At 35.6% G+C, this 11,668-nt stretch overlaps 1 protein-coding gene across 1 annotated transcript; it reads right to left on the reverse strand.

The window, feature by feature from the left end:
* Window positions 1–1,912: 1,912 nt before the first annotated feature.
* Window positions 1,913–11,206, reverse strand: LOC107839712. Its single transcript, XM_016683320.2, has 8 exons — window positions 10,726–11,206; window positions 10,569–10,636; window positions 5,107–5,173; window positions 4,839–4,993; window positions 4,684–4,754; window positions 4,167–4,235; window positions 3,946–4,046; window positions 1,913–2,403 (listed from the first exon to the last, which is right to left on the reverse strand). The coding sequence occupies exons 1-8, from the start codon at window positions 11,002–11,004 to the stop codon at window positions 2,113–2,115; spliced, it is 1,101 nt and encodes a 366-aa protein (XP_016538806.1). The 5' UTR covers window positions 11,005–11,206; the 3' UTR covers window positions 1,913–2,112.
* Window positions 11,207–11,668: the final 462 nt, after the last annotated feature.

The raw sequence follows: 11,668 nt of genomic DNA on the forward strand, positions 1-11,668 counted from the left end.
GCAACAAAATCGAGAAATAATAGTAGCATACACACTATATGTAGTGCATCAAATTTGGCAAGAGAATATATTTGTAAATTGTACATGTGGCTATCAAAGGAAAATTGATGGTCCAACTTGTGCATTCTAAACGTAAAATATTTTGTTCAACTATATATTAATTACATACAAATTATTCTTTTCATGATAGTATTGGCACTACATAGATAACTTCTGCTTTCTGGACTCATTTTTTGAGTGTAAACATGGTGCAAGTTGGTCTAATAGATATCAACCGGAAGATTTTTAACCTTTTTTTTCATTTTGAGAATATTTCAAAGAATTTTCTCTCAAACCGGGAAATCAGCTATTGATAGATGAGTGTTTATATCACAATTTTTAGAGGTGTAACCTTTTTCCGGACCTTGCATGAATGCATGATATTTAGCTCATCGTGCTGTTGTGTGTTCAGTTAACGGTGTAATTTGTCTCACTAATTGTATCCAATTTGGCCTTACTATATACTTGACAAACCCATCTATAAACAAGTGCTTAATCCTCCCTCCTTCAAGTATTTATAGTCATAAATCTTATCATCAGATTTTACAAATAAGTCTGGGATTTGGTTATCGCGAAAGGACCAATGATTTTCAGATTTTACAAATAAGTTTGGGATTTTGTTATCACGAAAGGACCAATGATTTTAAGGTTGTTTGAATTGAATTTATTGAACCAAAGTGGTTAAATGAAGATGATTATGAAGAGCCAATTCCACCTCCTAGTGAAAATGATTTTGAATGCAGGCTGATGTGTTTTCTCTAAATACCAAACTTTGAAAAAATCTTAATTTGAGTACATGCATATGAAACATGGTTAGCTTTTTATAATTTGTTGTTTCACCTTACTATTTTTTAGCTCATTGACCCGATCAGTGGCGGAGCCAAGAAGTTTCTTAAGGGGTTCGAAAGTGCACATAAGAATTAGTCGAAGGGGTTCAACATATACAATATATACATAAAAAATAATTTTAATCATGTATAAATAGTATAATTTTTCGCCAAATAGGGTTCGGATTCTGTAATCTAGATCCGCCACTGGACCCGATTAATACCATGTAATCGATTCTGTTTTATTTTCATCCAATGCTCTTCTTATGGAAATAAAATTTAAGTACTTATATTTATGTATTATGTCTCGTCTTGAACTTCAAAAATATAATATTATCGTAATTCAATTAATAGATCAAATACGGAATAAAAAGAAAAATTTGTTCGTTATCATTTTTTTAGCGAAAAATGAAAGTTAGTCTAACTAATTCTGCAAAACTAATTAGAGAACATACCCAAACCCACCCCTATGAGTGGATGATCAGTTCCTCCACATCTAATAAAAGTAAATCAAGCATTTTAAGTCCGCTTTAATTATTCATACCATTTTTAATCCCTATTTTTGAACAAATGGATATTGAAGTCACGTTAGTTGTCTTGTTCTAGTAATTTATGATTTAGACGTAGTTATAGTCATTGTATTAATATATTGACAATTTCTATTTCAATTCTTTCGGAGTAACTATGAATTTAATTAGTTTGACCCTACACATATTGATGAATCAAAACAATAAGTGCCGTAATTATGAACATGTTAACAATAAGTACAACAGTAATGAAATTCTTATTAAAAGGTTATGCTTACTAATTAAACATAAAATGAAATAAAATTGATTCTTGTGTGGGAATAAATATATGGTCCAATTTAACTTAAAATATAGCTCATGAGGTGAAATTTGTCTAAGATCATACAAGGAGATAAGTCTTCCACATCTAATTGCGGAAGGAGAATTCGACACCATTCCACATGTCACCGACTGAAGTTTGGACAACATATTATAAGAGGCCAATATCAGGTAAACCAAAAATTAGGATGAGTCCAACTATGAGATCACATATCACATATATTATTAAAACGTGTAATCATCTTCTCTAAAGTTTAAATTGCACTTATTACAAAAGAATATCCCATGACCATCCCTCTACATACAAATAAAAAAGGTAAAGACAATCCTAAAAATGTGTATTATGAGGAGAAGAAAAAAAAAAGGAATACATGGGGGAAGAAGCACTCAAAACAAAGAATCTAAAGATCAATGGGTTGAAAAGAGATGGCATTTTTCTTATGAACCCAATAAGCAACAAAAAGGGATACACCAAATGAAACAACAGATAACAGAAAAGCAAAACCATTGGCAACATCCCAAGAGCTTCTTGATACCACTTTGATGCCTGCCGATGAACCTGGAGGAACATCTAGAGGTATCCAATCACAGCCAATCGTATAATGTCCTGATCCGTGCCATGGATTTCCATCCTCCGGATACCAAAGTGCAGCTGAAAACTTGCTTGTCTGACCGATGGTGAATTGCACATCCTACACCCCGATAGCAAACTTAATAAATGCAGCCTTTTAAAATATACTCTTCAGATAGCTTCATTTTAATGATGTTAGTAATAATTTTGGTAGCATTAATAGAGTTTCTACTTGCTTTTGTTGTGCTAACCCTGTCAATGGGCATGTATTTATTGAGGGAGATGCAGCAAAGCATATTTGGAAATTTTTGGAGCACCACTTGGGATTACTCGTCAATACTGGTCACTTAATAGAGTCACGAGGAACTGGAGGAATGTGAAAGATTACAACAATGTGCATAAGCTTATTTTGCATATTTGTATCAATTGGGAAATATGAAAAAATTGGACATGCAAATATGGGGATCAGAGGAGGTTCTACACGAGGAAAATGGAGCGCCGAATATACTGGAACACTGCTGCTTTGAATACTGCATTTACAACTTGTAAAATCACTGGTAACTGGCCACAATTTTGTGAAACAATGGAAAGACTAAGACCCACTGTGACATGGAAACAAGTGCACTGGATCAAACCTATAGAGGGGAGATTCAAACTCAACATGGACAGGAGGTGGGAGCTATATGGGAAATAACAACAGAGCAGGAATGGGAGGAGTGGTGAGGGATCATTGTGGTAATCTGGTTATGGCATTTTCTGTTCCTGTCCGTGTCCCAATAACAACCATGCTGAAGCCATGGCTGCAAGATATGGGGTGGGGAGTGGTGCATAAACAACAACATCACCAATCTTGATCTAGAGCTAGATTCTATGATTATAACTGACATGCTTAAGAGCCAGAATACCTCCAATCTCAAATTCAATGGAATTATCTCAGATATTATCCACAACATTATTGGCAATCAAATCCAAGTTCATCATTGCTATAGAGAAACAAATCAGGTAGCAATTTTTTTTGCCAAACTTGCTGCATCAAATGGAAATGATACCTTCTACCATTCTTTCAACAATTTCCTAAGCAAGTGAAGGGGCCATTTCAACTTGATAAAAGTCAATTACCTAGTATTAGGATTAGATATGACAAAGCTAACTTCTTTGTAAGTTAATCTTTTAGTTAGATTATAGGGAAGAGAACTTGTGTAGGCTTATACTTCTTCCTGTTAAAGATTGTGTATTCAATCTTTTTTTGCTTAAAGAGGTAAGGTCCATGTCCCCCTCACTTTGTAATTGATTGTTCAATTATAGATATGGTAGGGGTCTAAGCCTAACCCCCACCCCCACGCCCCCAAAACCAAAGGGTAATGACCTTTGGAGATGACGTATATTTTTTTGAAAAAATACTAATGAAGTGCAGTGGGGGGAAGCATGAAGCAGCATGCCAACAATGTTTTGATTAGTGACTATTGACGATGTGGAATTGATCTTTTTATGTCCTTTTGCGTCTCACTGACGATGTTTACATACATGTGTGTCCGCCTTTGGATGTGGAATCTTTTGGGTGTTTATATTAAATGTTGAGGTTTCTAATTTATGACCAAATTTCATTAAGACAATCAATAACGTAAGCCTCAAAGAGACAAAAGACATCAGTATGATAGATTACCTGCTGAAGACGATCCATGGTTCTCAGGGCCCTAGAAAATTCAAAATAGAATGTTCCCTTCTGACCCTTTGTTGAATAAGGACTGTCTTCCTCTGAATAACCTGTCAACACAAGTTCATTTGAGAAATGAAGAGGCCAGAAGAAGAGCCGACTTTACAGCAACATCAAAAAAGGAGCACTGAAGAAACCCACGCTGATTTGACCTGGGTGAGAGATGTTACCTGAATGGGTTGTGAAACTGCTATGCCACCATGCACCCCTCCAGTCATTCTGGGCAGAAGTATCATTTTCTACGAATAAAAAATAAGGGTAAGTACTAACAGACTCGAGTCACCAGTCGCAGGTCAAGAATGTCGTGTGTCCTGCTAATAGCATTTAGCACAAACAAGATTTGCCAAAATCACAAGAATGAATTGCATGCATATCATAGTTGAAGAAGACACTGATGCCAAATTTGTTAGCATTAAAGTCCTCTTTCTTAAGTGACCACTTCAGAGTCCACAAACAGGGACTAAGACGAATACAAGGGTTTCTCTTCCTTCAAACTGGCTTTAGACCTGATGATGCCTATCCATATGACATTACATTATATTCTACCATGGTAGCAACCAGATCTTCCATCAGAAATTCTATCTGATAGTTTTATCTATTGTTCAAGTTACATGCATATCTTTAATTCATGAAAATGTAATTTTCCTTAAAGTGCCAATAAGTCAATAACTCCAATGACATTCTTACCTTTAGGACTAACCCCGTCCAGATTCATACAGTGTGGGCTCCAAGCATATAAATCGACTAGATGACCAAATCTGTTGACCATGCGAACATAGTAAAGATAAGTTGGAGAATATTGCAAGTGTTGGTGAAACAAGACACAGTATATCCAAATTTACCTGTCTCCCCCATTACCATCTCTGTTGTCGACTGGGTTTCCACCATACAATCTGCCAGGAATAGCATTTCCAATAGAGAAGTGCATGATATCGACTTCGTGCCCACGACAAGTTTTTTTGTTGCATGCATCAGGTGATTGCTTACACCCACCCATCTATTCCGACAAGTTAATTCACACTTTAGGCAATAAAAGATACCAAACAGAAATACAAGAAAGCTGTATTTACTGCAGTCAAAATAACTCGTAAATGAATGAGCACAACTTACACTATGATATGTGGCACTCTCACCAACTTGAAACATAAGTGCTACAGATGGGCAATTCTTGTCATTTCTGCATCATAAAAAATAACTCCTAAATATAGTGGCATGAAATAAACAATATAACACAATTAAGTTGATAACATGTTATATCTGTTGTACAAGTACCATACAGAAAATATGAAGTAACTCAGACATAAAACATACAGAATTAACAATCTCAAAATAAAGTCAGTTACCAAAGCATGTAATATACCGTAACTTGTGATGAAACAAGACAGCAGTTTCAAGTGCATATATGAGACCTCAGTTTAATAGAGAGGAAGAATTTAAAGGCTTATATCTTTTGGTCAAATAACTTATGTAGGGAACTAACGTGTATTTTCCAGGCATTGCATGTCAGAACTTCTATTGTATGTTGTACAAATTCAGTATTAAAGCATCAAACCAAGATAGAATATCCATTATTCCTATGTAGATACAATGCAGACACTTCTTTACGCAGTTTTACAAGTCTCAATTACCTTGGCCAAACTTCATGAACTTCATCCCACAAAGAGAGAGATATTCAATTAAAAGGACAGCCCGGTGCACTAAAGCTACCGCTATGCGCGGTGTCCGGGGAAGGGCCCCACCACAAGGGTGAATCGTACGCAGCTTACCTTGCATTTCTGCCAGAGGCTGTTTCCAAGGTTTGAACCCGTGACCTCCTGGTCACATGGCAGCAACTTTACCAGTTACTCCAAGGCTCCCCTTCAAGAGAGATATTCAATTAAAAAACAAAATCGTCCCCCTTAAGAATCAAAAGTATATACATGTACATTATATATGTGTGTGCACATCGTTTAAGACGTGGATGACCAGGTTTGATTAGAGTTAAGGAAAGAAAGTACTTAGAAGGGTCTGCAATATTTGAGTTGGGTGAAGGTACTTCTAAAATGATTGTCAAAAGGTGTAAGGAAAGGTTCATTTAACATCATAATTAGGATGACTTGAGCAAGGAAAGAAGTAGCCGAGCTTAAACTGATTAGGAGAAATATTCGTATTGAGGGTGCACATGAGTCTATTTACAAACTTAGAATGAGTATTGTACATAGGGGTGTTCATGGTTCGATTTGGATCGATTTTTGATTAAAACCAAAACCAAACCAACTTAATTGGTTTTTAAATTTCTAAAACCAAACCAAACCAAATAAAATAAAAACCATTGGTTTGGTAATTATCGATTTTGATTTGGTTTGGTAATTATCAGTTTTGATTCGGTTTGGTACAGTTTTTGGGTTTCTAACTAGCTGATGATAAATTGATAATGGTAAAATAACGGAAACATGAGATAACGTTTTCAATTGAACACTAGAAATCAATGAATTTCTATTTACAATCACAAGATGAATGTATATGAATCTTCTAGTATTTTTTAATACTATTATGATGTTTTAGCATGTTTAAGTTGCATAACTATTGAAGTTACTAAACATCACATGTCCAACATCCACAAAATTAAGATATGACTTTAAATAGAATGGTTAATCCTACAAAAATCAAAGGGGCAAGGCATTAAAGATTAGATGGATGTCTTAGCAAAAAAAATTAAAAATCGGTAATATACCACACCACATATACACAATTAGATTTAGAGTGTTGGATTTGGGCATATTTTTTAAGGAATGAAACTTAAAAGTGTTGTCATGCATGTGAAAGAAGTAGACTAAAATCAAATTAATGACCAAAAGATAATATAATATTATAATTATTTATGAAAAACAAATATCATATATTCAAATAATTTTAAAATTTATGTATATAATTTATTGGTTCGGTTTGGTTATTTATTCGGTTATTTTTAGTAAAACCAAAACCAAACCAAATATTGTCGGATTTTTTAATCAATTTGGTTTGGTTCGCGGTTCGGTTTGGTTTGTACCAAACCATGAACGCCTCTTGTACATATGTAATATGTCACTATACAAGTATGAACTAAACAGAACCGCCAAAAATAGAAGAGAAAATTCAAACATGAGTCTACGAGATCTAGAAGAGGTCTACATGCAGAGTTCGAAGTTAGATTTATCATCACTTTTTTTTAGATAATACATGCAGAGTTAGAAGTTGGATTGATCATCACTTTATTTAGATAAGTAGGATTCATTGTCGCATAGATCTCATGATTCAGGAATACAGCTAATAGATGCATATTACGTCTGGTATGTGTACAAACCTCAAAACTGAAACTGAAAACCTAGTCAACCTATGGTTCTCAGCCATATTTGTAGTCCATACATCTCAGGTGAACTAACCAAATCCGGTCGTATGCAGACCATACCGACACCCCACACCCAAGTCCAGTAAGATCGGAATGGGTGGTTGGGCAAGTTGAATGGTCCATGTTAAATAGGGAAGAAGTTTGTCATTAATTTATTTCTATATCTATAAATTTCCTACTAAGGGGAAGGGCTACAAAATTCCGAGTAAAAGATCTTTTTGATGCCCCAAGAGATTCTGACACTATGAAAACCATAACTAATGTCAGAAGTAAGAAAATTAAAAATCCCAACATGCCCTCAGACTTCAATTTTCCAGTGGTTCTTTTTGGATAATGAAGTAATCCAGTAAGTGAGAGTTCTGATACTAAAACCATCTCTTGCACTTGTGACAAATCAAAAGATCGAATAAGTGACCATCATATTTCATAAAAATAGTTACAGAAGATGGTACCCATGAGTAATGACTTCAACATGATTGGGCAGGAGTACAGAATGACTTAACGAGAAAATGCATGAGCAGAAAGTGGTCGGACCAACAAATGATATTACAAATACCAAAAGGAGAAAAAGAGTAAAAGACGATGCAACACTTCTCCCTGTTGCACAAAACATACAAATAGTCTTTATTCTACCTCCTTCAACTCTATATATAGCAATGCCAATAACATCATTTGTGACAAGGTTTATGTACTAAAAATATACCAGCACAGATAGAAATGATCTGCTAAGCACATGCTTGCAGTAATTGTTGACTGAACGTGATGGAAGGTTCTTCAACAATGTTAAGAGTAGTCATAATGTTCCCCCCCACCCTGCCCTCGAAAGGTAGTATAGTAGACCTAGATCGGTAGGCTCTGTAAGTTAATATTAGTCAAAATAAATTTAGAAGTTAATAAAGCGTCCATTTTCCACACATCACCTCATCTTACAATCTTCCACTTCGGAACACAGTTCTCAGGAAATTTGATTTTGTTGCATGGTACAAATATTACTCAGAATTCTATACCAAATTCCAGTCAAATGCTCTTTAGTCTATTCACTAAATACCACTTGAATGATACCTTGAATTTATTTCGGTGAATGTCAAGCACTGCCAGGGGACTGCTGAGGAACTGGCAGGGCAAAGGGAAGAGTGACAGTGGCAGGATTGCATGGAGAATTATTCCTCACGCAACCAATATATGGTGCTTTCTAGTATCACCGAAGTAAGAAACAAGCTTGACTTCCCTGCTTAGCTTATCACATCAGTAATATTCCTTGGCTCTCTCATCTTGTTCACTTGTTTTTATCCTAAAAAATACCTCATGCTAATACACTAGTCTTTTTCCACTTGTTTTAGTTCATGTTAACTACAATGGACCCAAGAAAATCTTCCCCTCTAAAGTATTGAGGCACTTAAGCTCAATCCAGTGTACTTTCTTTTCTTTTTTTATTATTTTAAAAGTTCATCTCCAACTCCCCAATCCGACTTCCCATTTTTCCCCATCACGACTAGGGAAGGGTGGACATCCTTGCAATCAACTCCTTACATGTATTGCATAACCCTCAAAATCATGATCTTTCACAAATTTACGTAGAAAACGATATAAACCTGACAGATCCTGCATTTTTTCGGAGACAGCACAGAGGATATTTTCAGTACTTCAATTCATGCCAAGGAGTTACATGGAAAAGAAAGAATACAACAATGGACTTGGGGCATAACTCAACTCCAAAAGTTATAGCTCATGAGGTGAGGATTGTCTAAGACCGTATAAGGAGACAACAACCTATTCCATCAACTACTGTAGGACACTGTAATAGAGGTGAAGGAGGGAGTAAGGGGCGGATCATACGACATCTTTATGATGCATGAATAGGGAGAGGAGGAGGGAGGCATCCTGTCCATGCAATATCATTTCTATTGCCATACTGATGGAAATATAACTTGATCTTATTCCTAATTAGTTTGACAATGTTCATTTATCTATTTCCTAATTGATTTACAAGTTCAACAACAACAACAACAACAACAACAAACCCAGTATATTACCACATAGTGGGGTCTGGGGAGGGTAGAATGTACGCAGTCCATACCACTACCTCTAGGGAGGTAGAGAGGCTATTTCCGATAGACCCCCGGCTCAAGACAAAAGACATTAAACAATTGATTTACAAGTTCATTTTGTTTAATTTACTTTTAAGGAGTTTGTTGAACAAAAAGAATTATGAGTACATCTTTTTTCCTATATATATAGAGCAAGCCAAGATGTATCAAAATCATTCAAGTTCTTCTAGTTATGGAGTTTACCCTTGAACTATCGAGTCTTATAGTAGAACTATATTATTTTTATTTTTGCTTTATTAGCAAGACTCTGTTTTTTTCTTGGTCTTCCCATGAAAAACTAGTCTTTGAGATGAATTGAAGTAGATGTCTTCCTCCGCACTCCTACTTAAATGTTCCTAAATATGAGGGGATACAAGAGATGTCACTTTCAACTGAACCACCGATAGTTGCACCTTGGAAATTGTGATAGGTGTACAGCAAAAGAATCTAAAGACGTTGTTCCTTTATCTATCTCAGACTTCCAATAATAGGTTACTACCGCACTACTAAAGCTGTAACCTTTGAAACAAAAGATCCATAAAATTCATAACGTGCATTGCAAAAGCCTCTATTTGCAGGAAATGATTGTCTATTACACTTACCCCCAGAATAAATGTAAGATATCAGGAACAGGATATTTATATTCTTGTTGTCACCCTCTCAATACAAGAAACCAATTTGTAAACGTTGAGTTTCACATGGGTGGGATAAGGAGAATTTGTACTCTAATCTTGGGCTAGCTTTTGGGGTTGAGTAAGGTCCATAACAAGGAAGTTTTTCTTGAAGTGTCTTTCATGAAAAGAATCTGTTGGGGCAAAATTCTGCCAAAGCCAAGAAGTAGCAATCCATCGATTCACCAACATGGAAAGACAGGAAATCACAGAGTGCTAAAAAACCATGAGCATCAAGTTTTCACCATCTAAAGCAATTTGTTGTGAGATGGCAGCAATATATAACCAAATACTAAGATATGAATGATCATTTAGAGAAACCATGTGATGAATAATCAATTATCAACTAACCAAGAAACAAGATTCCCTAAAACTTGAATATCTCCAGCACAAGAAGGGCACTGCTCAGTAATTAAAATCTAACAAATTTTGAGAGTATTTACTCACCCTTTGTTGTAGACATATTCTCCATCTACTTGCATCAAAAAGTATACATCTTTCCCATCGTGCAAAGCCTAAATAACCACAAAAATCAAACAAACTCCATTAAGCAACACAAAATCAAAAAAAGAAACCCATGTAAGAACAAGAATCCAATTAACACCTTAACAGTCATCTTTCCTCCTTTATATTCATGGTCATGATCTGGGTCAAGAGCAGGCAGTAAAGAAAACTCAAACCCCTCAATATTCTCCCAATCATCAGCGTGTCCATCCAGAGTCACCAATCCAGGCCTGTACTCCGCAGAAACTCGGGATTCCTCGTCGGTTTCACAATGCCAGTTGCCTGATTCTTGATGGGCAGCGACCAATCGGATCCGGGTAGACCCAAGAAACGCAGTGGTAGATAGTAACAAGAGTGTGAGGAGCAAAGATTGCTCCATCTGGTGGAGTATTTGAGAAGAGGGAAGAGATTGTTTAGTAAGTTGTTGGAGATATCAATAGTTGACTTATCAACTGCCATGGAAGATGGCCGTTAATATTATTACACTATATTATTAGAAGGGTAAGTACGAAAGGGGACAAATGTAGATTTGTCCTAAAACTGCAATTGCTCCGATGTTTCCTTGTTTGCTTCACGTGAGTTCGAACCGAATCTAGCTTTACGTATAAATACAAAAATATCAATGCGTAATTACACTCTTTCCTATTTTTTTAATTATTTTACTTTATTTTTTTATTAATATATATATAACATAATTGATATATACATAGTATTTTGTGTATTTATGTAATTTTTAGTATTGAGTTAATTAATGATTTCAATAACATATTTAAACTAGTACTACTACTACTTTTTTTTTAATTTTCTCATCCGATGTTCGGTATCCACATTGGAGTCCCAACTAATTCGGATCGCGCGTTGCAGGGCCATTAAGGTGGCAGCACTCCAACAAAGTTTTCTCCTTATCCAAGGTCGAACCCTCGACCACTGGTTAAGGATGGAGCAGCCTCATCCACTGCACCACAACTCATGTTGGTTAGTACTACTACTTCTATTCCATAACAAGTGAATTATTAAGGTTATGTACACTAATTAAAAATAAA

The sequence above is a fragment of the Capsicum annuum genome, chromosome 8, assembly GCF_002878395.1.
Source record: "Capsicum annuum cultivar UCD-10X-F1 chromosome 8, UCD10Xv1.1, whole genome shotgun sequence".
NCBI lineage: Eukaryota > Viridiplantae > Streptophyta > Magnoliopsida > Solanales > Solanaceae > Capsicum > Capsicum annuum.